This window comes from Sycon ciliatum, chromosome 4 (genome assembly GCF_964019385.1).
Source record: "Sycon ciliatum chromosome 4, ocSycCili1.1, whole genome shotgun sequence".
Classification (NCBI taxonomy): Eukaryota; Metazoa; Porifera; class Calcarea; order Leucosolenida; family Sycettidae; genus Sycon; species Sycon ciliatum.
Window position 1 is genome coordinate 37,738,835 of NC_088646.1, and position 26,322 is coordinate 37,765,156.

Below are 26,322 nucleotides of genomic sequence, written 5' to 3' on the forward strand. Positions count from 1 at the left end.
CTATGTAGGAATGCTCTTCACACTATCCTTCTCCACCGCAAACTGAAGGGTCTTCAGCTCTTGGAGAGAACTGCACTCACCTACACTGGCAAGAGCAACATGCTCAAATCCATCGCAAGCTGTTCTGCTGCTTTCTGCACAGTAATTTTAATAATTACGGTATTGGCAAAAAAAACGCAGATTTCACGTAATTTCCGTGGGTTATGGCGATTTCTGCCGAAGGGGACAGCTACATGTACTGTACTTCAAAATACCGCACTCTTCGATAGTCTTTGTATGTGGTGAACTGGTGATTCAGTGCAAGACCTCATGTTGCAGTGTATGCTCAGGCGATTTTTTCTTTGTCAGCAGTGCCCCCCCAATTATTATTATTATTATTAGACACAATCTCATAGCATGTGACAAGCATAGCTAATGCAGGGACAGAATCCCCTGAGACAAGGGCGTTGAGCCAGCCACAGCAATAGTAAGTTAACCTCTAGCGCCCACAGGTCAAGTCATTCGCGAGGATGTGTCAAATTACTGTGAAGCAGACAGTCTGCTTCAAGCGTGCATGGATGCATACGAAACCAGATCCAGAAACCAGCTTTACCATCGCAGTTACGTAGCTATTGGGATGTGGATAATAGCTGTTGTCTGATCACCGCCTCATGCGTGTCGGAAACTCGGAGTTACACTGCACATCTTCACCCTATTCTTCTGGAACTAGTGTGTAGTATACGCATGTTATTATTATTTTTTATTATTATTTAAATTTTGAATAGGGCAATCCCCACAGGCCTAAGGCCTTTTTTCCAGGGTACCCTCTAATGTATCAAAGTTATCTCGCACAACCAGCCAAGAAGACACAATTATCTGCATTGAACGTTTTCGTTCCCTTCTTATCATAATCTCTTCTTGTTGTAATTATTATCGCTAATACGAAGTCTGTGTGATCCTAACAATATAGTGCTGCACACCATACGCATATGCATCGTATGGACGTACATAGAATTTAAAAGAAAAAGAAAAAAAGTGCTGCTATTAACCCTTTCAAGCCGCATATTTAAGTGCTTGAGAATGTCGGCCGTTCACTAAGGGTGAAAGTTTGCGACATATCAACACATTACATGTATTAAATTTGTTCTCCCCAGTGCTGCATTTCTTGCTCAATTCCATAATAGCCATACAAAAATAGAATAAAAATGTCCATAAACAAAGAGGAAGCTTGTGCCAGCACAAGACCCCAGCCCTCTCTTCAAACGTGAATCTCTCAAAGTACTTGAATCATCGAATAAAGATATTAGAGGTCTTAAAAAGGTAGGTGATTACTCCCAACACTGTTTTAAAGGAAGTAGATCAATTGGTCACTGCCAAGGACAATACACATATAATGACAGGCTCATTGCTGTCAGCAGTCCTGCATGAGGTTGGTGAGAGAGACACGCGCATACCTTCCCTTCTAACCCGGTCCTGTCATTTACTTGTAACAAAGATGATATTGGACGAGTAGCGGGTTGAATGCTGTGTCAAGCTTTCGGTGAGCCATCATTGATCTACAACACAAAAAAGAAGTTGCACAAGCACAAACAGAACAGTAAGACACAGTTTCTGCAGAGGTTACCATATGATACCCATTTATATTTATTATATTTTTAATTTTTATCTATACAACACCGCCTGGCTCCCCGTTAGACTGGCAAGAGTGAGAGTGAGATGAAGGGTGGTCCATGCCATGTGCAGTTCTCTCTGCTGAGGTCTGCACTAGTCCCATGCTGCATTTGTCGACTTAAAGGGGCACTCCGGGAATTTTTTCGGTGGTGTGTTCTCTTCATGGGGGCCTTATATGGCCCCCAAGGAATGGGGAATCGCGAAAACTAGACCTAAAAAGTCGATATACGAAGCCAGGGAGGGCCAAGTTTGTCTCCTCTTTTGATGGTTTTGATGACGTCACGTGTGCTTAGTATTCAAATTCTCTGCATTTGAAGATCTTAGTTGTTTGAATTTTCTGGCGATGAAGAACGATGTTTGGTCGACATTCCCAAGCTTCACAACTGCGGACATACTGAAGGACCCCCTGAGGTGCCCCTGGTAGAAGCGCAGCCTGATGAGGGCCAGGAAATGGGAGCGGACGACTTCACTGGTCGAAAAGGAAATAACGATTGGTGTTCCTGCCAGAAATGTGGGGTGATGCAGAGGGCAGTCGATTACCTTCGCTGTCGAGAGAGCGCTGCAGCTGTTAGCATTGACAGCCCTTTGACATGCGTTTACACATCACCCCGACTTCGCGTCAGCTTGTCTAAACAAAACTGTTCTGACCATATGCCTCACGGCGTATAGAGAATTGCGGGTTCCTCGTACTCGGACCAGTGAAGTCGTCCGCTCCAATCTCCTGGCCCTCATCAGGCTGCGCTTCTACCAGGGGCACCTCAGGGGGTCCTTCAGGTTCCTTAGAGTATGTCCGCAGTTGTGAAGCTTGGGAATGTCGACCAAACATCGTTCTTCATCACCAGAAAATTCAAACAACTAAGATCTTCAAGTGCAGAGAATTAGAATACTAATCACACGTGACGTCATCAAAACCATCAAAAGAGGAGACAAACTTGGCCCTCCCTGGCTTCATATATCGACTTTTTGGGTCTAGTTTTCGCGATTCCCCATTCCTTGGGGGCCATATAAGGCCCCCATGAAGAGAACACACCACCGAAAAAATTCCCGGAGTGCCCCTGTGAAGAGCGTGCCTCAAGAATCTATCAACGTCGGCAATAGGACACAGTCAAGAGTACACAATGATGACCGAGAATGTACATGAAAATAAGAACGGTCTAGGCTACCCCTCCCCCCCCCCCCCCCCCCCCCCCCCCAGCTCTTCGGCAACCGACAGTAATGTATCAGGTGGGACGGTTTGCTTTGCTCAGTCCCTGCACCTCGAACAAAGAATGATTGTTTGGTGTAAATGATTTCGCTTGAACCCCAATCAAGTAAGTAGTTCAGTCTTTACAGACCAGGTCATCATTACTAGCACTCTTACCCACTGGACAGTCCAGCACACATTCACCATGCACAAGTGCCAATACATGTACGACTGTATTGACTGCACACGGTAAGCTTGACTAGATGCTCACGCAATCACTACAGCTGCTACCGTCAAGTCGAGGATGCATCATGGGACATGTGCATGTAGCCACACTGCGGCAGCATGCACATACATTGTAAGGAGTCCTGTACTTCCAAGCAAGCACTGCAATAAGAGACTCAGTGACCTGTTTTGAGAGACCAGTCATATCAAACCCATGCAGGCAATGCTTCCACATGCATACACTTTGACCTGTGTAGAAAGACCACCTGTTTTGAGATACCAGTCATCTCAAACACCATGCCTCCAAATACACATGTTGAACTGTTGTTGGTTGACAGCATGTACACGGCGGAGGAACACCGTGTTCGGAAACAGTGCCCCTTACTACAAGCATCCGCGGTTGGCAGAGCCCCGGTCCGTTGGGATCATCTGAACCGTATGGGTGTCAGCCTTGGTTGTAACATGCTGTCAACTACAGTCCATTCAGAAAAAGATGGACTTCTAGCTTTTGGCCATAAATGGGTCAAACGTTGAGTTTTTTTAGAATTTGTTTCTGCAATCCCCTATGGAATCCTCTTCCAATTATGTTTCTGAAGTCTATTTGTCCAAAAAGCAAGCCATAGCAAGAATAGGATTTCGGCCAGGTTTCGCCCCAAGAGCACTGAATTGGGAAAATCAATCAAAATCCAGGCCGTTTGACCCTGCCTGCAACAGTGCATTGTACGGTTTGAACCCCAGTTCAGGTACCCTTTTTCAAATTTCAAATTTCGCAGCACTGCACTGTGTACGATAAAATCTTGAAAATCGCCTAATGCGGGAGCTCGCCAGAGCCAGGGCCCATCTTTTTGTGAATGGATTGTAGTAGTTTTTTTTTTGTGTTTTTAAAACAATGCAACACAATATTGTGGAAAGGTCACAACAACATGCTGTCAACCAACAACATGTTTTCAACACAACATGGTTTATCTAATAACACTTTGACCTGCGTAGAATGACCACCTGTTTTGAGAGGCCGGTTTTCTTTGGACCGTGCCGGGGGGGGGGGGGGGGGGTGTCACCAAATGTGTAGGTGCCATTGCGGTGTGTGTGTGTGTGTGCGCGCGCGCGTGCGTGTCTGTATGCGTGTGTGTGTGTGTGTGTGTGTGTGTGTGTGTGTGTGTGTGTGTGTGTGTGTGTGTGTGTGTGTGTGTGTGTGTGTGTGTGTGTGTGTGTGTGACAAGCTTGACTTACCGGCGGAATCATCAACCGGTGCTTGCACATTGCCCTGCACGAGTTGGACGTACTTCGTCTGGCCGCTTTTTTCTTGCACACGGTTAGCGAGGACGACGAACAGCAGACCGAGGATGATGAGTCCACAGAACACGTATTGCTGCCAGTTCAGTCGGTCCTCCAACACAAAATACGCCATTACAATCGCAACAGGTACCTGCATCCGTGCCGGGCGTACACCATTCAAACATGCACATACACACACAGATGCATATGCACACACAGATGCACATGCACACACAGATGCACATACACACACACACACACACACACACACAGAAAGAGGAGTGTTTAAGCCAAGGGGTATTCCACTACTCCCTGGTTTAACAAAAGGACAAAGGAACCGGCAAACAGCCATTTTCTTGAACTTCCAAAGACTAGTTTCTGTCATATATCTTATTCTTAGAAAGGTGAATCCACTTGAATCCAGTCGGCTGTCCACAGAGTGCTCAATGTGAAACAAACACAGAGCATCTGAGTACCCGTATTCTTCTTCTTTGCAAACTAGCAAGCATTGGCACCAGTCCTATTTGAATGTACCAAAGCACTATGTCATTGTGATGTCATGTGCACACATTTTTTAAAGCTAATTTATAATACAATGTAGGTGCTTCACAGATCTGTGAACCATGCAGCACCCGTTTCGTCACGTTGGCATGATGTTGCACATACTTTGTGCACCTGCAAACACAACAGTGACAAGATTGGAGTAGTTGTGGTTGACAGCGTCAACATACCTGCAGAGGCCAGAACGCTGTGACGAGCGTGGCAGATATCTGCATAGTGCTCCACGTGATGAGAAGGTAGCAGAGCGCCGAGGCTATGAAGATGGCGTACTCGATGGGGTACGTGACCTCCAGTGGGATATGCCAGGGGTCCGACTTGACACCGCACACCGGCTGTTGGACTGTCTTGGCCAGTGGCGAGGCAAGCGCCATAAACACGGCGCCGAAGAAGTAGCACCAGGCGGTCACGTTCACGGGCATGTCGGAGAAGCGCTGCTCCGTCTTCATGAATATCAGCTTCTTCTGGGCGAGGACGTAGAACGACATCGCCACCGTGTTGCCGAGCAGCATAATACAGCCGATGACTGTGTCGTGCGAGTTGTGCTTTGTCGCATCCTGAGCACACGCAGTCGTGACTGTGTCCGGACTTTCAGTGGTGTTGCCTGACGATGACGACGACGAGCCTACCGGCTTGAAGACGGTCATGCCAATGGCACCCGCAGCCGCACACAGGATGCCCAGCAGCTTGGCCCAGGTGTAGAGCTTGCGCAGAGACGGCAGCTTCTCCACGCGGAACAGGATGGCGAAGAACGCGGCCCACACCGGGATGGCCGGCTGGAATGCCGACGCTATGTCCGGCCCTGCCCAGTACACGCCCAATATGTACAGTAGCTGATTGCAGAACATACCCAGAAACCCCAGCAGGATGAAGATGGGAAATTCACGCAGGGTTGGCAGCATGATTTTCTTCTCAGCAACGAACGCCGCCAGCATCAGCACCGGAAAGCAGCACAGATCCCTAAACAAAGAGAATACCAGCGGGTTGGCCTTGTTCTTCTGTGCAAATTTGGTCACCACGATCCCGTAGGCACCGAACCCGACCTGCACCACAACCAGCGCGCATAGCACCACCCACGTTGGAACTCCTCCCGCACCTCCAGCTCCGGCCATTTTACAAAGCCGCTATGCTCGCATGCAATTACCGGTATTGTTGCTGTCCCGGTATCCCCTCGACGTACCGAACACAGCACAACTAGCGCTACGCCGTTTTACTCAGCTGCCGTAGAGCTCTGAGCTGAATTGAATCGAATCGGTAAAACAGTGTCGAATGCCCTAAACTAATAATACATGTTGTACATCTACTACATGTATTTTGTAAAGTCTGACACTTGCTCAGTGCATGCAGTGACTGCGCTGACATCTGATTTTTTTATTTTAGCATGCAGCCAGAGAAGCTCTTCAGTCAGTCAGTGACAGTAGAGGGCGCCGATCGAGCTATCACACTTGCTGTACTGACTGTATGTGACAGCTAGCGCTAGCTGCCTCGGTAGGTCAAAAATACTCAAAATGGTCGCACTGGTTGCTTCCAATCCGGTCCCCTCGAAACTCTTCAGTCTTGGCCAAATAATTGCAACTACACTACAGTAACTTGAAGACAAGACAGTAGAGCTCAGCGTTACCGTATGTCATGGGCCTATGGCATAGCCCGGACATCTACTATTGTACTTGTTGTAGCTGTTGAGGCCTGTACACCATGGTACACACTACGGGATATTTTGCGCGGCCAGGTCGCAGTGTGCGTGCAGTGCGTGTGTGAGCGTGTGTATGCGTGCGTGTGTGTTACCATGTGCGTGTTTGTGTGTGTGTGTGTTGCTCGCGCGCGCGCGCGCGTGTGTATGTGTGTGCCAGCTAGGTCGGTTGGTGGGTACACTTATGCCGATGAGATAGTGTTGAGTCTGTTGCCAACGCCGCGGGCTCGGCTGCTTGAAGGTGTGATTATGTTGTACCTACTGTAACAGTATAGACTTGATTGATTGGAGAATTCCCCGAATGATGTTCAAACCAGAGGTTATAAAGCAAAAGAAAGGCGAGAACCGCAGGAGTGATAATAGTAGGAACACAAGGTGTTACCATAAGACAAGCAAGAAGTGTCAAGGTAAAACTATTACACTCTCCCGGCCCCATAGGAAGCCCAAGGTTCTATTAGATAACACAATCCAGTTAGGAGATGCAATTGTGGAAAGGGGAATATTAAATAATCACTCATGCACATGCATAACCACATTGAAGTGTAATCAAACTCAACTTCATCACTCTCACAAGGAGATGACGCAAAACTATATCAGTCTATAACATATTATTAACTATCTCAGTCAGAGATGCATATGGCTCAGCCCAGTTAGATCAAGGCTGCTGTCGTTGTGAGGCTAGATAGGTCTGCAGCGGTTTAATATTCCGACCAGACTCATCACATAGGTTGCCAGCGGGCTCCCACGTAGCTTCGCTGCTGGGGTAACCCTTCCAATGCACCAGGAAGTGTTGCTCACCACTGCGGTGTCGGTGATTCAAAACGGCTTCGACAACATAGCGTGTGTGTCCATCTAGATCTGTGAAGGGCGGAGGCGGGGGTTGGTGTCTTCCAGGAATCGTGTTTTCTTCGTAGCGTTTAAGAGCAGTGACATTAAACACGGGATGGCAGCGAAGTTCACGGGGTAGTTCCAAGCGAAAAGCATTCGCTCCAATCTTAGCCTGGATACGATACGGACCAAACCACTTGGGTTGCAACTTCCGAGAGGGCTGGCCACGAGCTTCCGGGGTCAGTAGAAAGTCTCTGTAGACAAGAACGCTATCACCAACCTTCAAATCACTGGGCGTTCTCGTCTGGTCTGCGTATAGAGCTTGCCTTGCCTGGGCGTCGAGCATTGCATCTCGAGCTATCCTTAGTGCAGCTTCCTGCTCATGAAGCCAATCGACCGAATCACTCCTTTCCCCTCCCGTAAGAATGAATTCGGGCGGGGACTTAGGGTCAAACCCATAGTTCAGATAGAACGGTGTATTAGCTACAGATGACTGTTGTGAACTATTTATTGCAAACTCGCAGAGTGGTAGAAGCGAATCCCAATTGTCCTGTCTCAAGTTCACAAATGCTCTTAGAACATCTCTCACTTGCCGGTTAACTCTCTCTGTCAAACCATCCGTTTGAGGGTGGTTAGCAGTGCTGAATGCCAATTTAGTTCCTAGCTGAGAGAATACTTCTTTGAAAAAAGCTGCAGTGAATCGTGGATCGCGATCGGAAACAATGGTCGAGCTCAGCCCGTGCAGACGAAACACGTTTTGAATGTACAGTTGAGCGCTGCCCTTAGCATCAATCTTCGAGTTTGTTGGAACAAGATGTACGCATTTCGTAAGTCGGTCCACAAGCATTTCGTAAGTCGGTCCACAAAGGTGTAAATTGCGTCGAAGCCACGAGAAGTAAGGGGCAATCCAACAATAAAATCCATTGAGATATCCTGCCAAGGACTATTAGGTATTGGAAGCGACTGGAGAAGCCCTGTTCGTGGCTGACCTCCCTTCGTTCGCTGGCAGAGATCACAGGTTTTGACAAATCTCTTGATATCGAGACCCATTCGGGGCCAGTAGAAAAAACGTGCTAGGCGGAAGTACGTTCGATCACGACCCGGGTGGCCAGCCGTTGCACACTCATGGTGTTCTTGAATGAGCTTTAACCGGACACCGCACTGTGGTATGCACAACCGGTTATTGGGGGATGCCTTGAGGTACAAGCGATCAGTGGATTCGTCCCAATAATAGCGATCATGCAAATTATCTCGGGGAGAATGCTTCAATCTTTCTATGATGGGAGTTAGCTCTTTGTCTCTCTGGTAGGCATCTGATATTGTATTGGACACGTCATCATTCATTGCTAAAGCATACTCAATAGCATTCAAACGTGGTACTGCATTCTCCACGAGGTTACTCTCATGGAGATCTGGGCGACGCGAAAGGGGATCTGCAGGGTTCTCTCTGCCGGGTCTGTGACGAACTGTGTAGTCATAGTCAGCTAGGAATTCAACCCATCGCGCCTCTCTCTTTGTAATGCTTGGTTTTGTTTTCAGATAAACTACCGCCATGTTGTCTGTAATGACCTCAAAGTGTTGAAAGAGGTAGATGCGCCAGGTCTTTAGCGCAAACACTACGGCCAATGTTTCTCTTTCTGTAGCTGTATAATTCTGTTCAGCAGCAGACAATTTTCGGCTAGCATAAGCCACTGGATGCCAGGCATCTTCCTCTAGTTCTTGGAGAAGAACACATCCCAAGGCGAAATCGCTTGCATCTGTTACCACTCTGAATGGTCGGTTCACATCAGCCAGCCGCAATAGGGGCGCATTCAACAAGGCATGCTTTAGCGATTCAAAGGCATGTTGCCGAGAGCTGTTCCACTCGAATCGTGCATGTTTTCCCGTTATCTCCTCTAAGTTCTTAGAGAGCGATGAGTATTGATCTATGAATCGCCTAAAATAATTCGTAAATCCAAGAAATTGCCTCACCTCTGTGACGGAAGTCGGAGCGGGCCAGACCTTTACTGCGGCAATCTTGTCTGGGTCAGGGGCGATGTGCAGTCCATCGATGCAATGTCCCAGGAACCGCACACTCTCCACGCCAAATTCACATTTTGACCGTTTGCAAAATAACTGGTTGTCCCGGAGCACGCTCAATACCGACCGGACATGCTGCATATGCTCCGACCACGTTTTGCTGAAGATGAGTATGTCATCTAGGAACACGACTACGAACTCCCTCAGATATGGTTGAAGAATCGTATTCATCATGGATTGAAATGTTGCCGGTGCATTGGTGAGACCAAATCCCATGACCCTAAATTGGTAATGCCCAAAGGGAGTGTTAATCGCGGTTTTGGGCACGTCCTCAGCTTGAATGCGAATCTGATTATACCCTGATCGGAGGTCTAGTTTCGTGAAGTACCTAGCGCCCTGTACGGTATCGAATAAATCATTGGGCAAGCACGCCTTGTTCTTAACAGTTATCTTGTTTAGCTCCCTCCAATCGCAGACCATGCGTAACGAACCATCAGCTTTCTTGACAAAAAACACCGGTGCACCAAAGGGGGACTTACTTGGTTCTACGAAACCCTTTTTCAATAGTTCTGTGAGCTGTTTCTTCAATTCCTCCATTTCTGGCCTGGGCAGGCGATAGGCAGGTCGCGATGGGGGTGATGAGCCTTCCTCCAGGCGGATTTCGTGGTCTACAGACCTCTCTGGTGGGAGTCTAGCTGGCAGATCATCCGGGAAAAGATCGTCATAGTCACGGAACATGGCCTTGAGATCTGGGTGCTCGTTCTGAGTGGATTTGTCGGGAGGTTCCTTGCCAATGCCGTCTTCTACGCTGACCCACGCCAGAACACCTTCGTCTCCACTCCTAAGAGCATGCCTAGCCTGACGACCAGATATGAACATCGCCTCCACAGGAGCGGTCGGTTCGCTTTGACTGGGCGACGCACAAGGCAAACCATTCGAGTTCAACCTGACTTCATTCGTCCGGAAGTTTATGTCTGGATTGTTACGCGTTAACCAAGGTTTCCCCAATATAGCGTCATAGCGATGAAGGGGGAACACCGTGAAGGTTTGGTTATCGCTGAAGTCGCCTACGATAACCTTCAATTCATGGGTCGTCTCCATGGGAAACGAGCTTGATGCTCCATCAGCCAGCGTGACATTCAGGTTTTCCGAGCCAATTTCGGTTGGCAGGTTAACTCTCCTGGCAAACTGTTCGGCAATGAAATCATGGGTCGAGCCCGAATCTATTAACATAAGCGCGCGACGACCGTTGATTTTGCCTTCTACACGCAGGAGCTCATGTTCCGTTTCCACATTGACGCTGGTAACCTGGGCCTCAATAGTTGGTGTAACATCTCGCTTGAAATTGGCTTCGGAGCATTCAGCATCATCGTCAACATCCTCCACAGCGAGGCTACTGAATCGGTTACGGGTAGAGACGGAGCACACACTACACGCAGGTGATGCCTTTTCTTGATGCGTCAGTAATCGCATCGGCCTTACTGACGTCCACCGTTTGGGTGATCTCGATGCTGCGGGCAATTCTGGGCCATATGGCCTGGTCGACGACATGCGAAGCAGACCCCCGGGCTCGTAATGTCTCACGTTCCTCGGGGCTTAGTTTTGTTAGCTTTCTGCTACCTGATGGTGGTGCGAATCCCGGCGCGGTCGCCAGTGGTGGTCTGCGCTGAAATCGGCTGTCTGAGGCGACTGCTAGCGCTGACTGAACGGCGGCTGACAGTGTAGTGGGGTATTCCTTCACTACCAAGGTCCGCATGTTACCGTGCAGGCCGTTGGCAAATAGCAAGGCTCTGGAGAGTTCGTCAAGTTCCGGCACCTGTAAACTTAGCCGAGAAAACTCCGTTACGTACGATTCAATTGACCCACGCTGTTGGATAGAGAACATATCCAACCGCACTCTTTCCCCGTCATAGTGCGGGCCATACACTCGCGCTAGGGCGCTTTTCAAAGAATGCCAACCCGAAAATTGCTCACCTGCTTCCATGGAAGAAATTAGCCAAAGACGCGCATTCCCAGCGAGGTAGCTAGCCGCAAAGTTAACTTGGCTCTCCGGGTAACCTTGAGGTGAGCACTTCAAGGCTAACTCGACCGTAAATACCCACTCTTTGAACTCGGAAGGGTTGCCATGGAAAACATTCGGTTCTCTGGTAACGCGTTTGACGCTCGGGCTTGTCTGGGAGAGAGAACGCGATCGACACGGGGCTAGATCCGGAGGACTTGAGCTTGATGTAGCAGGTAATTGATGTCGTCCAACTGTAGCAGCCACGTTGTCCCGAGCGCGGCGGATCTCACGGAAAGCGGCGTATAGCAGAGCAGTAGCGGCCAGGAGCACAAGGCACGTCAAAGGGCAAACGATGATCTCAACCATCCTCAAGCTACCAGTGTAACAGTATAGACTTGATTGATTGGAGAATTCCCCGAATGATGTTCAAACCAGAGGTTATAAAGCAAAAGAAAGGCGAGAACCGCAGGAGTGATAATAGTAGGAACACAAGGTGTTACCATAAGACAAGCAAGAAGTGTCAAGGTAAAACTATTACACCTACCACCTTTGTTGGTTTCAGGGTTCATAATTATGCTTTTGAGGTATACATACCTGTTAACCATGAACTACTTCTGGCTAGATAAGATTAACTCTTGTGTAATTACGGTGCTAGTGAAGCTTATAATCAGACCCACTCTGATCTAGCCACCCACACTAGTAGTACTAGTAGCAACTAACTAGCAAGACAGTTAGTATTACCTTCACTGGGGGCAGGGGTAAATGCAGTTGGATCCCGGGACGGATACCCTGATGCTGTCAATCGTTTTTCTGCACCTTGTCCTCACCCACTTACTGTGGTGTGGTGAGCCCATAAGTGGGATCATTTCCAAGTCCACCCAAAGTTTGAGGATTTCAGGGGGTGTCGGACGTTGGGTGGTTCAGTAGCCATCCTGGACGGCTTGGGGTGGCCTAAGGTTACCCCAGCCGTCCAGGTGAGTGTACTGAGGTAGAGGGCTCCACAGGAGACTTGGTTGGATACCTTCTGATGCCGACACTCTCCTCGTTCAGTCGTTGTTCCTCTAACATTTCTCTGATGCCCCCGCGAGGTGTTGCGAACCCACGGGTGGTGACAACTACCGGACATGTGGACGACAACGACGTGTGTGTGTGTGTGTGTGTGTGGCAACGTATGCACCTTCACTTCAGGCCACTGCCACCAGCACACACTGTGTGCTGGTGGCAGTGGCCTGAAGTGAAGGTGCATACGTTCTCTCCGGCAGGATCATCCCAACATCCGTCGGATACTAGTACGTCGACCCTGTTACTGTCACGGGAGGCTGTGTATATGTAGGCTGCACCTACTACTGCGGCCGCAGTTTGAGCTTCAATGTCATTGTACGCTGCACCCGATCTGATGGTGGATTTCAATGGCACAATTGTAAGCGCGGCAAGCAACCAACACTGTTGGCAATTGCGAGGGAATGTCTCCAGTTCAAGCTCTGCTGTGCCGCACGGTGTGGCGAGAGACTTCGCCTTTACTTAGGAGGTCGCTAAAAGCAGGAGTTGCAACGACATAACATAAGACCGGATGTCACAGTCCGCGGAAGCAAAGGTTCAATGGTGGGTGCACTTCAACTGTCTCATACGTCATACTAGCCTCCATCAGCTTGCCCTGCAGTTGCACACAGAGTCACCATGGTCACGGGAGACGGCTAGCCGCCGGCGCCAGTCCCGCCACACGAGAACATGGCGTCACGCGCATATAAAAGCCAGCTCGGTATCTTGCTACGAAGTCTCTCGCCAGAGTTTCCAGCATACTCTCCTCCCCTGTAGTGTTCCGTGCAATCTTGCAACTGTATCCGGCAACTGTGAGGTGAACCAGCAATTCACTCTCAGAAACGATTACCGGTATTTAGGTAGAGTACTAACGATGCAACAGCATTCCGCTCATGGCACCGATAGCTGATGAGGATGAGGCAAGAAAGTCAACATGCGCCGCATATGCTTGGGCTGCATAATGAGTGGCCACTAGTCTTGCCTTTCCTGGCGTTTGTGGCTCGCTATTCTCTCCACGGAGCTCAGCTCACACACCGGGCCGCCCAGTTTCATTTTCAATCATCGAGCTTCACCTACAACTAAGTCCTTGATCTGATCCGTGAGTCAGAGTGCAGACGAAGTAGACCGGGTACTTGTGACAACGAAGGCCGGATAGGTCTGCGAAACCAGGACTGTTTATGCCACAATAATGTAGTTGTTCAAAACAAACCTGGGCCTGGGGTGCCAGCGGAAGTTCCGAACCGTCCCGGCAGTAGATCTACACCATAATACTATGCGGTCCATGGTACCAAGACTCAACTGTCTCAAGTCCGAGCACGAAGCGGCAAGCCTCCAACTCCAAGGCAATGCGGCAAGGGGTTATGAACTGGTAGACTTCTGACTACGAGGTCGAGGGCCTCTTGATGATGAGTGGGGAGCTCCATGTCGGATCGAGACTGATGTCAGTAGTGACTTTACTCCCTCGCACCCAGACGGTGATTTTTTGGAAACAAGTTTCTATACTTCCGATGGGAGAATCCGACATGGCAGTGCATTTTGGCGTGGCCAGGTCAAATTGTAGAATATCGCATCGAGTGAATTGCTTTATCTGAGAGAGGAGATGTTCGTGCCCTTGAGACCCGAAGTCCCGTTTCCATACGACAAAATTTAGGAGCTCTGCGCTCAGCGCTTTTTCAGGGTATGAATTTCGGGTTGTTCTGGTCGGGTCGCAGCGTCGCGGATTATTCCATCGTCTTCAGCGTCGAAAAACTACTGGCCATGTGAAATTACAAGGCGGTGAGACGCTTTCGTCTTCCTCTACGAGCGAATTTGTTCTGCGCCAGCATACCTAAGTATGCAATTTCGTACGCGCAGTTCGAGTGACGAGGCGGGTGCACTGTACACTGTACTGCATGCACAGACTGTGCGGTCGTTCTCGATTCTCCCATCGCTCCCATTCATTTCTGTTTCCAGCAAAAGTCCAACTAGTTACTTGGCGCACTTCAAATCACTATAACTCAAGAATGGCTGGGCCGATTCGAATAATACTTACAGATTTCCTATGTACTACGCCTGGGAGAATCGAATGAGACCAAAATCGAAGCGATCGGAGCAAGTTTTGGAAATTGGGTGTAGTCACTAATGTCAGAGGAGTCTGTGTCAATATCTGTGATGCGTGCATTGTTTTTGCGTCTGTGCATAAGGATCATGTGATCGAGAATGTGAAATGAAGATGACGACCAACTCGCTGATCAGACGTCATCGTTTCCAAGCTTGAAACGCTTGTGACGTATTTTTTCAAACAAGCTTTTCGCGTTTTGTTGTCATCTTCGTTCTTCTCCCCTCAAAGTTCCGCCTCACTCTCAGCTCACTTCGACTCTTGCTCGGTTGTACCAAGGCCAAGAGCATTTTCAGAACATTCTCCTCTTCGTGTCCTACCTATTTTGTACCTGTGTGTGTGTGTGGCTGTAATTTTTTCTATTCACGGGCAAGCGTTTTTTTGGCGTGAAAACATCGAGATCAGAAAAACAGATCCTAATAGCTTTCCTTCTGGAACTCCAGCTGCTCCCCGTAGATCTATCCTCTGGCCCGTAGGGTAGAATTTGGTTGATTCCAGTGTGTTCCATTCTGTATTCGCGTCTCCAAGTCCAGCAGCCACATAAGGTAAGTGCTATGTCCCAGTCTCAGATTTTGAAAAGCCTGGCGATTTGTGCTACCCACAGTTCATCGCGTGGGATCAATGAGCATTGGAATTGTCAGGGCTGATTTGAGGGCAAGCCAGGCGGTGCATTTCCAGATAATTGTACAATGTCATGTACTGTAGTACACAGTCACGTACTGCAGATAGCATGTTTGCCCATGATGTGATTGAATGGCCGACCAAAGTCAAAGATACACAGGGCTAAGAACACAGTTGTACAACAGTCCAAATCTCTGTGACACCTTGCCAGTCCTAACACATCAGGCAACAGTAGAATCAGAGGTGCACATGCTGAGCATCTAGCCTACATACATAGTACACAGCCAGGCTCAGAACAGCCTGCCTTTGCAGTGTACATGATGCAAGTCAGCTTTCGAAGATCTGAACTACATACTTGCGTGATTGTATTGGAAGTATCAGTCCAGGGGTGTTGGACACGGTACGGTCACTACGGTGTTGACCGTACCACTTGTTACCTCGGGTACCCCGCGAATCAATAAAATCCACTAATCCGGGCTCCAAATTTCCAGATTGTTCGGCTCAGCTACCCCTCCCCCGCGAGTAAATAATTGATTGTACTTCAGATGGCTGACCGTACCACACTAAAATGCCTTCCGATGTCTCTGCAGTCGCTCAAGAACAACATGTTGAACAAGGCCTCGGCCTTCTTTTATGAAAAATAATGGAACCTACCTGGCTCAAGTTTTTTTCTTTTTTTTGTGCCCCCCTCACACCCTACCACATCACCACACACCCACACACACACACGGACACACACTTGTACATGTACTTGCTAACTACCAAAATTGGTCACGCGGGTCTCCCCAGGAGAGGGGAGAGAGACTCACTTATGGGCTCACCACACCTCAGTAAGTGGGTGAGGACAAGGTGCAGAAAGGGATTGACGGCATCTGGGTATCCGTCCCGGGATCCAACTGCAGTTACTCCTGTCCCCCCCCCCCCCCCCCCCACACACACACATTTACACACAAACGTACACACCCGCACACACCCACGTAACAACTTCCTTGTGCGGCAGTGCCGTACCTGTGAATAAGAGTAGATGGGAATACGACCATTATTCCCACACCAGTGTCCGTGACTCTAGTAGCTGGGAGGCTTTCTGAGGTTTCATTCACATGTGAAGTGCAGAGCAGACCTGTTGTCTATTTCCAACCTATCCTAAGTCCATGGCATAGTCTGGTACACATTCGTGGCTGTTCTTCTGGTTGAGGAGACCCTGCTGCTTTCCTGACCCGATATTGCTGCATTATCGCCTGTGACTTGGTGTGTTTGTGCATGTTAGCTTCAATCAGTGCATTTCCTTTCCTTCTTCCCTGTAGACGTGGACAAGACTCCCAACAGGTCGTGTTGTTGCACTCGGCTGGAGATGGCAGGCAACACTTCGTTTCCCGAGCTCCAACGATTACCGTAAGTGGATTGTTTCTGGAGAATGCATTTGAAGACTTCACCGCGGCTGTATTTTGCTTGAATACTATGGTGGTAAAGACATACCTGGCTGAATGGCCGTGATACACTCCTGTCCACGCACACTCTTTAAAAGCTGCAAAATTACAATGGGGCCGAGGCTATGGAATACTATGGATGTGCATGCGCTCAATAAGGGAGTTGTACGAGTGCGAGGAGATGCTCTGCACACCGAGCGAGCTGCACACAGCCGAACAAGCTATTGAGGTGCTTTATCACGCAAGGTCCCGAATCCGGAAAGTCGGCAAGAACTTGATGAAACACTCCGTGAACGCCAGTGGTCACCAATTTAGGGTACTAGTACCTGGCTTGGCAGAGGCCGTATCTGTGGCGACAGATATTTCCACGGACATGGCACATCGGTGCCTGAGAGATACAACTCCAATGGAAAGGGCTACATTGTCTACAAGTTGTTGTCGTTGATTGAGAACAAAGAGGGAGAGAATTTGTTGTGCATACGTATATGTGAGTGAGGGAGACTGACATCATGGCAGTGAAGGCCACGTCATGTGCACGGTCTACAATAGTTGCAATAGTGATACGCCATGCGAGTATACGCGTGCAATTGTTGCACCTGTCCCTGTCTGATTGGCAAAGCTTTTGATTCTCTGCCCTTTTTAGAATTGATGAAATTCAGCGTCTGTTGGACGATGATACTGCGCTGTTGAACTTCTTCTCAACTTTACCCCAGGTAAGTTCCTATGAGTTGCCTGACACTTGCATTTCAAGGTGCATTCCGGTACCATGTATTTTAACTTTTTAAACTAAAATGTTTGAATGGGCGTCTGTGGCCGAAATAGCTACCGTAAAGTCTTGTATAAAAGCCGCACTAGAATAGAAGCCGCCCTCGAATAGAAGCCGCAATTTTGGGCCCATCAAATCACGCATAAGCCTGGTTTTAGTGTTGACAGACATAGAAATACCTGTCTTGTATAGAAGCCTGTCTCATATAGGAGCCTGCAAAATTTCACCAAGAAAGTCATAGAAGCCGCGGCTTTTATACAAGACTTTACAGGGTACATTGTACTGTACGCATGATCTGGTGCAGTGTAGTGAGACGTGCCATACGTACACGCATGTTTGTTCTACGCCTTGCCGGAGTGTCTGTGTGTGTAAGTTTGTCTGCGTGCGTGCATTCATGTATGTATGTGCATACTGTATCCGTATATTGGCCTTCTTCTTGCCTGCACACAGGTGAAGGCCATTCAGGATCGCCGTGAAGCACTGGCCAAGGAAGTCGAGGAGCAAGCACGTATGTACTGTACACATGCTAGTCGTTTACAATGTACTGTAAAAGCCATATAGATAACGAAGTGCTAACTCTAACGAGTTAACGAGGAGAAATCTGTCGCTAAAATAGAAATCGTTATACAGAAATCGATACATATACTGTCCTATTGAACGTTGAAAATGAGTGAGAATCGTTACCTTTGGTACGCGTAAACTAGTCAATTTTGGGAAATCGTTACATATGCGCCGCGTTAGAATAATGGCTGGTTTACAGTAGTCATCGTGCAGTACATGTACATCATGTACTACTGGTAATAAGCCATGGCCCTGTTAGTGTTGCATACCGTGCAGTCGATACACTGGCATGTTTTGCTCTGTGTGTGTGTATGTGTGTGCGTGTGTCTGTGTGTCTGTAAGCTTCGGCATCGTCGGCTAGAGTGGCTAGGTTACCTGGCGCGCATGGATGACACCCGCATGCCGAAGTGCCTTCTGTTTGGCCAGCTCCCACCTGTCAGACCTGCCCATGGACCAAGGAAACGGTGGAAGGACTGCGTGTCGGTCGATCTTCGCCACAACCGAATTGTGAACTGGTACCAGACCGCTAACACATCTCGCATGGAATGGCAATGTAGATACCAAGACCAGGATAAGGAACTGGCCGCAGCAGCCCCCGTTGAGTGCCCCATCTGTGGAAAGGTCTGCTCTAGACCAAGCGATCTTAAGCGCCACAAGTGCACAGCGGAGCGTCGCAAGCCAGTCCAACAGCAGCGTGGTGCATGTCAATGCGCAGATGGTGGGAAATGGTATCGTAGCAGGGGTGGACTTGCTGTGCACAGGTGTCAGCCTACCTCAATCGCTAGCCAGCCCGCTCCCGCTCCTTGTAGACCTCGCCAGAACCGCCCAACAACGGATGAACGTGCCAAGTTTCCACTACTGTGTCAGCACTGCTCTCGGAGATTTCAGCAGTCCTGGGACCTGACCTGGCACCGGCGTGTTTGCTCCTCTCCCTCCTCCCGCAATGGGACCACGTAACCTTTACGGCAGTGGGTCAGCAGGACAGGTGTGTGTGTGTGCATGTGCGTGTGTGTGTGCATGTGCGTGTGTGTGTGTGGTGGTGATGATGATGGTGGGGGTAGATCATCGGACCTCATGAGAGGAGCAGGTCGTGATCATGGTGATACTGAGCCACTAACACTTCAACAATCCATGAACTTGTCTTCTTCAGTATGCTGATTGTAGGCAGGACATCAATTGAGCTTTGTCTGTTTATTGCTATGTGTAGGAAAGAACATGGAGAGGAAGCCGGAATATGAAGAAAAGCGACAACAACTCTCCGATACGGTACGTTCTCAGTGACGCTGTTAGTAGCTATTTGGCTGTGCTTTGTAACGACGTTTGCCTCTGGACTATCTGTTGTTGATGGGTGTACGCCGAAACTGATGCAGCTGTTCGTTAACGTGACGTTTTCACCCGTAATGCACTGTTTGTGATGTTTACTTTCAATTAATTATTAGTTTCTATTACCATACGGTCGTCACAAGTAACTTTTGATCCATTAGCATTGCTCTTGTCTTGCCTTCACTTTGAACCGAGGTAGCCAGCAAGTGGTAGTTGTGTTGTTACGTCCTAAATAGCAGCACATGTACTGATAGTTGGGTCATACGCCGGAACACCAGTGGATGCAGATGGTGTTCATTGCTTGACTTACATGTTTGTGTAACTACATGCATGTCTATTTGCACAGTAGTCGACTTCCACCGTTACCCGATACCCGGGGGTAAAGCCCTCTTATGTTGCCTGACGATCGCTTGGCGTGAAACTCTGAGTTGCAACTGATGATCCTGACTTCTGTGTGTGTGTTTGTGTTTGTGTGTGTGTGTGTGTGTGCGCGCGCGTGTGTGCGCGCGCGTGTGCACGCGTGTGTGTGTGTGTGGGGGGGGGGCACACGCATGCGTGGGGGGGGGGTGTGCGCATGCACGCGTGTGTGTGTTCTCTGTTTGTCCATTTTGTCCCATTTTCCTGCAGTATGATGAGCTCACAACGATGCGTCAGACGTACGACCAGTTAGTTCAGCGTCAGGCCGATCTCTCGGAGGTAAGGCTTGCACATGTGCGCTCGCACACACACATACACACGCACACAAACACACACACGCACGCTTGCACACATGCAGCAATGCTAGATGCGCTCGCACACACACATACACACACACACACACACACACAGACACAAACACACACACACACACACAAACACACACACAAACACACACACACACACAAACACACACACACACACACACACTTGCGCACATGCAGCAATGCTAGATGGCACGCTAGCAGTTGGAGTTGAGAAGAAAATGTTTCCAGATGTTGGATTGCCATGGTGACAGAGTTCTGTAACTGATCAGTGGAGTATTGGCTTTCATTGGCATGTTTAATAGAAAGCTTACGAGCTACTTGTATTACCCTTCAACTTTGTCTACTTATGTTTGTTTTAGAACAACATGATGGATGGTGTTGGTCAACACTGCCTTACCACCCTGTCGTGTTGTCTTTGCAAGGCCGTCACAGCTGGGGCGGCTGACTTTCTTGGCACACTGCAACTAAGCGCGAAGATTGCAGCTCAGCCCAGCCCAAACGTGGCAAATAATGAAGAATCCTTGTCCCCGATCGTGGTTTATTGCAGAATCAAAAAGTCTTTCATTTAGGGTTTTTCCCCAAATCAGCCGGCCGAAAATTCGCCGAAAACGAGACTTATCGAAAATCGCTAAGCCTTTTGGCGATTTTGGGGGTCCCTTTGAGAATCGCCTAAAATCTACCAAATATTGTTGCAAAGTGCGTTTACGAACGAATGATGTTGCTGCAAGCATGACCACTCGAGCTCTCTACTTCAGTACTTGTAGTACTAGTGTGTTGAGGTTGTGTGACTCGTGTCCTTTGACCTCCTCTCAAACAAACATTAGCCATTACCGCATTAGGAAGATCGTTACTAGTAAAATCCCCAAACCGGCCGGCCGAAGAATTCGCCGAAAACGAGACTTATCGAAAATCGCTAAGGTTTTCACCGATTTTGGAGTGCTTCTTTGAGAATCGCCGAAATCCACCAAATCTTCCAATATCTCACCAATTTTGAAGCCAATATGCCACCAATTCTTTTAGCCGATTTTCCAATATATTCCAATTTCGCAGCCGATTTTCAAACAATCAGCTGATTTTGCAGCCGAATCTGATGTATTTTTGAGCTTAGCGAAAAGCCGAATGGGCGAAAAACGGGCCGATTTGGGGAAAGCCTACTTTCATTGCACTAGTTACACTGAAATGGCACCAAATGCCTGAAAATGCTTGCAATGCTTCAATTTTTGAATTTTTTCCAGGGGGAGGAAAATGAAGAATTCTTGTCCCCAATCGTAGCGTCTTCTTGGCTTGTTGCAGAATCAAAAAGTCTTTCATTGTAGTTACACTGAAATGGCACCAAATGCCCGGAAATGCTTGCAATTTGCTTCAATTTTTGAATTTTCTCCCGGGGGACGGCCCCCCTTCCATGGCCACCCCACCTCCAAAGTCGGTGTGACGGGCCTGCTTTGTGTGGCTTTCTGGAATCCTTTTGCTGGCAGAAATACTCACCGCCGATGATCCTCACTCAGCTGCGTATTGATGCCAGTGCTGTAGATGAGGAGGCTGAGGTAAGTCGTGACATGTGCCGTGTGCAGTGTGTCGTGCCATACATACGCTGGTTGACTGCATTTGATGTGGCTACACAGGATGTTAGGTTGTGAGATGCTGCTTGTACAGGATGGGTGATGTATATCATTCTATAGTCTTCATGGATACTCTACATCTGCCATCTGGCTCTGCTGCTGTACTTCTGCGTTCTCTGTAAGATTTGGCATCTGTTGTAGTTCAGTCTTGAAAGAGAGTGTTCTCCGGTTGTTTGAGTGTTGTGTAAGCGGCTGAAGATCGTTGAGCAGAGTGGGATTATTCCTCTTAATTTGAAGGACCTCCATGCACTGTTCGAAAGTGAAGTTCTACTTACAGCTGTGTGTGTGTGTGTGTGTGTGTGTGTGTGTGTGTGTGTGTGTGTGTGTGTGTGTGTGTGTGTGTGTGTGTGTGTGTGTGTGTGTATGCACTCGCGTACACGTGCTGTTGTGTACATGCAGCAAGTGGCAGAATCCTTCCTGTCCGGTAAGTTGATGATACTACTGACTAGACTCGTCATGACAGGCTTGTGCGTGTGTGTGTGTGTGTGTGTGTGTGTGTGTGTGTGTGTGTGTGTGTGTGTGTGTGTGTGTGTGTGTGTGTGTGTGTGTGTGTGTGTCTAGTCCATGCACTTAGAATCGGCACACCCATAGATGTAAACATGTATTGTAAGATGGTTCGCAAGCTCTTTGGTACACTACTGCTGGATGACATGTCACACTTCAAAAATTAATAGTAATACCCTGTAAGCCAAGATGACAACGTACTACAGCCAGGGGCCTCGGACACACTATAGTCACTACGGTTTTGACTGTACCACTCTTTGCCCCTGGTACCCTGTGAATTAATAAAAGGCACTGATTTAGGCTCTAAATTTCGAAAGTTTCCTGGGGACACATCCCAACCCCACAAGTAAATTGTCCTTGAGGTGGGTGACCGTACCACCCTGAAAAGTGAACTACCTTCCGACGCCCCTGACCGCTGTATAAACTGCGCGTTGTTGTGCGGTCATGATGGAGCTTGCTGTGGACGCTTGTCTTGCTCTGACACTGCCATCTCCTTTGTCCCTGCCTTTGCTGGTCCTGCAGGGAGTTTATCAGTGGATGAGTTTGTATCACAGTTTATGGAGAAGAAAAAGGTTAGTCCACCTTAGCCTGTGCGTACACACTGTGTGAAGTGGTATTCTTTAGATTTGCTGTAAATCTTGTCTAAGCCGATCGCTCAAGGGACCTTACAACGTGGTCTGCGTGCACAGGTGGTCTCCTTATCCGGGGTCATCTGACTGGAAATAACATCCCTTGGTCCTGGATGTAATGATCCTCTAGAACAGGTGTTTGTCTTATCGAAGTGGTCATCCTGGCGGGTTTAACTGTGGTTCCGCAGGGAACGAGAGCAAGTTGATTACTTGTTGGCCCCATGCATCCACACCCTGATATAGATGGAGTAACAGCCGCAGCAGTGGCAGGTGCAATAGAAACTGCGATAATGTAGGCAGTGTCCTTTTAGTATCCATCTGCAGGACGCTTGGTCTTTTGTGGATTGACGTGTCTGTGTGTGTGCGTTGGGGGGGGGGGGGGGGTGGATCATGGGCTGCTCCATGGTTGCTGCCCAGGGAAATACCAGTATCCATAAACTGATACTTTTGTACTCGGATGGAAAGCCATGGATTACTTATAGCTATAATCTGATACTATTGTTGTGCTCAGTACCATCGAGGCAGAGTTGTGACACACTTCATGTTGTCAAAATAACAGTTGGACACCCACCTGATGTTATGGAGGATCACAAGGTCCGCCGAGTCCGCTTTCAGCAATCCACAACAGGGCCTCGGAGTGATGGAGAACGCCCCTTCTATTCACTTTCTAACTATATAAATAATGTCCATGTAGACACTCATCCAACACATGCCTTGCGATAGGTGCTGTTCTGCCGATCTTTTCACACAAGCCGCATAGACAAAGAAATAAACGTAAAACTGACTCTAGCACGAATTCAAGAACACCACGGAGTAATGAGCGATTCTTATGGTAGGACAGCACACAGCACTACAGGAGCCAAACATAGATAAAAGGAAACGATTGGAATGAACAACACAATGTAAAACAATTCCGTTGCACAGATTAACGGATACCACTGCATAGAAAACGGCAGATAATTGCCCAAACAATCACCGGGTGGTAACCATCTGAGGCAGATCAATGCACAAAGGAAACTGGCCAACATTTGCTGTAGTATTCAATACGGCAGGAAGCTGCTAGCCAACTGTCTGTCGGCGTCACACCACCTAGACTTAGAACCTACACAGAACCTACATCGATTACTGTGCGATACCAGAATACATACTAATGGCAATTCACCAGAAGCTCCTGAACCAGCAGGGTTCTCCTCAACATCTGATGATTGCCTGAGGTAGCATGAAACTGAAGTTGTGGACTATAATAATTATTGTAATCAGGCAAACCGTTTTTGACTATGTCACAGTGCACAATCATACTTATGGATGAAAGGGAGGCAACAACAAAAACCAAGCAAAGGTGCAACAATGGGTGTGTAGGCGCTACATGAGATGTGCTGGTCAGGTGCGGTGAATTCCTCCGACCAAGGGTCTCGGGACCAGTGTACACAGCATGCCCCATGGGGGGGGGGGGCGAGAGAGAAAGGGGAGAGAGAGAGAGAGAGAGAGAGAGAGAGAGAGAGAGAGAGAGAGAGAGAGAGAGAGAGAGAGAGAGTGAGAGAGAGAGAGAGTGAGAGAGAGAGAGAGAGAGAGAGAGAGAGAGAGAGAGAGAGAGAGAGAGAGAGAGAGAGAGAGAGAGAGAGAGAGGAACTAGTACCGATATGTATTGTGCAAGACCTAGTATACAGAGCTGTACCTACCTTGGTTTTGCTCCTGTGACTTTTGCAGCTGCTTCTAGTATTGCTGCTGGTGTGTCTGCTGCTTTGGCTGCTTCTAATGCTTCCAATGGGTCTGTTGATGTTGGTGCTGCTGTATTTGCTGCTATTCTTTCTCCTCTTCCTCTTCCTGTATCCTCTACAGTTGAGTCACACACGGCATGCAAAAGTTGAAAAGCTCAGTGCAAGAGTCGAGGGGCGCTGGTGAGGATTGCTGGTGGCGTGTCGAGTAGGTCGGTCGCCATTCACAACAACTCTACTGCAACTGGCCTGCACCGCGCAGCAGGTCTCCGCCTATGCATTCATTGTGATGGGGTGTCAGAGAGTATGCGTACATGTACTACCATACATACTATCCTTGAACGTGGTGTATAACCAGTGAAGTTATTGAACTGCTCATGAAATTGTCACTCAATACAAGCTTACCCATCAACCATAATAAGTCGTCCATCATCAGAAGCAGCATGAAACACTCAACACACAGTCATTGCAACTGCAACATATTTTCTGGAAATAAGTGTCAACGTGTTGCTCGTCTGCCGTGTTGCCCTACTCGCTATTATAATTATTTCCGTGCAGTTCTGAGATTTTCTGGCTCTGGTAACATTGTAGTTTAGCAGTTACCTGTCACATGATCACTCCCTGTAGTCACCTGTGTGTTTTGAGTTCATTTGAGACCTTTTTTTTATTTGGAGCATATTTTTTGAAGTACTAACACTGCGTTCCTTCAAAACTCTTGTTTGGAGGGAGGGAGTATTCGGGTGGCAAGTTTAGACGTTGGTTTAACAAAGTGAGTTTGTACTCTTGCTGGTGTACAGTTGCTTTGTACCGGTAGTTGCAGGCCTGAACATGACTTCCAGATCATGCTCCTGGCCATGGCCATGGGAACATTTTACTATACACCGTGTACTGCCGCGGCCGCGCTGTGTACTGTCGTGCCGGTGTAGCCAGGTGTTGTGTCAACGTGACCTCTGTTACGTCTGTAGCCATCACAACCTACAGTAGTAGTAAATTCTAATAATACCAAGAGTACATAACATTGGGGGTTATGTACTCTTGATAATACTTAATAATGGTACTCCGTGCCTTTGACCATGGTGACTGTGCCTACACTTTTTTGTAGCTGCAACGCTGACGCCGAGACCTCCAGTCGGTTGAGTTGTTCCCTGCACCTCGGCACGTCGTCCATATCCCGTAGATCTACGTTTCGTCCTTTTCCTTGTCAAGGTCTTTTTGTTCTTCACATGTTTTCCAGTAGGGCTGTAGTAAAAATAACAATAATTATAAGCAAGAGTAGATAAACAAATCTACTCTTGATATAAGACATGTTTGTATCAGGGAGTAGTAAAATACATTATTAGTATTTTTACTACTCCCCAGCCCTGGTTTGTATGCAACACAACCTACCTTTGGCCTTTTGACCTTTAGACACCCATCGATGATAGCGCGCGATCAGGGTCAGGGGGAGACTCCATGACATGTCGACAGCGATGCTGCAGCAGAAGTCATAGCATGCATATGTATGCCCTAGCCTATCGTGTATGTCATACTCATAGCCTACAAGTAGGCTCACATAAAATACTACATACTCATGATGGTAGACCTACTACAGTAGTAGTAGTAGTAGTGGTAGCTAGCATAGCCTAGGCGCTAGGCTAGGGCTGTATGGGGTCATGTTTCCTATCTGGGCGGTTTCTTGTGCACGGGACAGGCCATCGCAAGCAAGGTTGTACAATGTCATGTATGTCAAGACTGGTAGAACGAAAGTGTTGTTAGTTTGACAGCATGAAACAAGGTGGAGGACACTGTGTTCGGAAACAGTGACCTTCAAGTACTGTACTACAAGTAGTAGTAGTAGTAGTAGTATTC

The 26,322-nt window shown here is 48.2% G+C and overlaps 2 protein-coding genes across 2 annotated transcripts; one reads left to right on the plus strand and one right to left on the minus strand.

Moving 5' to 3' along the window:
* Positions 1 to 851: 851 nt before the first annotated feature.
* Positions 852 to 6,106, minus strand: LOC135816001 (uncharacterized). The gene is made up of 3 exons (XM_065329359.1): positions 5,065 to 6,106; positions 4,289 to 4,484; positions 852 to 1,535 (listed from the first exon to the last, which is right to left on the minus strand). Exons 1-3 carry the CDS (start codon positions 6,001 to 6,003, stop codon positions 1,528 to 1,530), a joined length of 1,143 nt encoding a protein of 380 aa, XP_065185431.1. The 5' UTR covers positions 6,004 to 6,106; the 3' UTR covers positions 852 to 1,527.
* Positions 6,107 to 14,755: 8,649 nt separating this feature from the next.
* LOC135816002 (vacuolar protein sorting-associated protein 37A-like) lies at positions 14,756 to 25,268 on the plus strand. The gene is made up of 10 exons (XM_065329360.1): positions 14,756 to 15,111; positions 16,492 to 16,579; positions 17,258 to 17,327; positions 17,831 to 17,888; positions 19,149 to 19,207; positions 19,892 to 19,960; positions 21,483 to 21,551; positions 22,026 to 22,050; positions 22,653 to 22,702; positions 24,599 to 25,268. Exons 2-10 carry the CDS (start codon positions 16,539 to 16,541, stop codon positions 24,659 to 24,661), a joined length of 504 nt encoding a protein of 167 aa, XP_065185432.1. The 5' UTR covers positions 14,756 to 15,111; positions 16,492 to 16,538; the 3' UTR covers positions 24,662 to 25,268.
* The last annotated feature ends 1,054 nt before the right edge of the window (positions 25,269 to 26,322 follow it).

Excerpts from the sequence above, each read along its gene's own strand:
- LOC135816001 (XM_065329359.1), bottom strand. The coding sequence starts at position 6,003 with ATGGCCGGAGCTGGAGGTGCGGGAGGAGTTCCAACGTGGGTGGTGCTA. Across the intron at positions 4,485-5,064 it reads CAGCGTTCTGGCCTCTGCAG|GTACCTGTTGCGATTGTAAT; the intron begins GTATGTTGACGC and ends GCACGGATGCAG.
- LOC135816002 (XM_065329360.1), top strand. The coding sequence starts at position 16,539 with ATGGCAGGCAACACTTCGTTTCCCGAGCTCCAACGATTACC. Across the intron at positions 17,328-17,830 it reads TCTTCTCAACTTTACCCCAG|GTGAAGGCCATTCAGGATCG; the intron begins GTAAGTTCCTAT and ends GCCTGCACACAG. Across the intron at positions 19,208-19,891 it reads GACAACAACTCTCCGATACG|TATGATGAGCTCACAACGAT; the intron begins GTACGTTCTCAG and ends ATTTTCCTGCAG.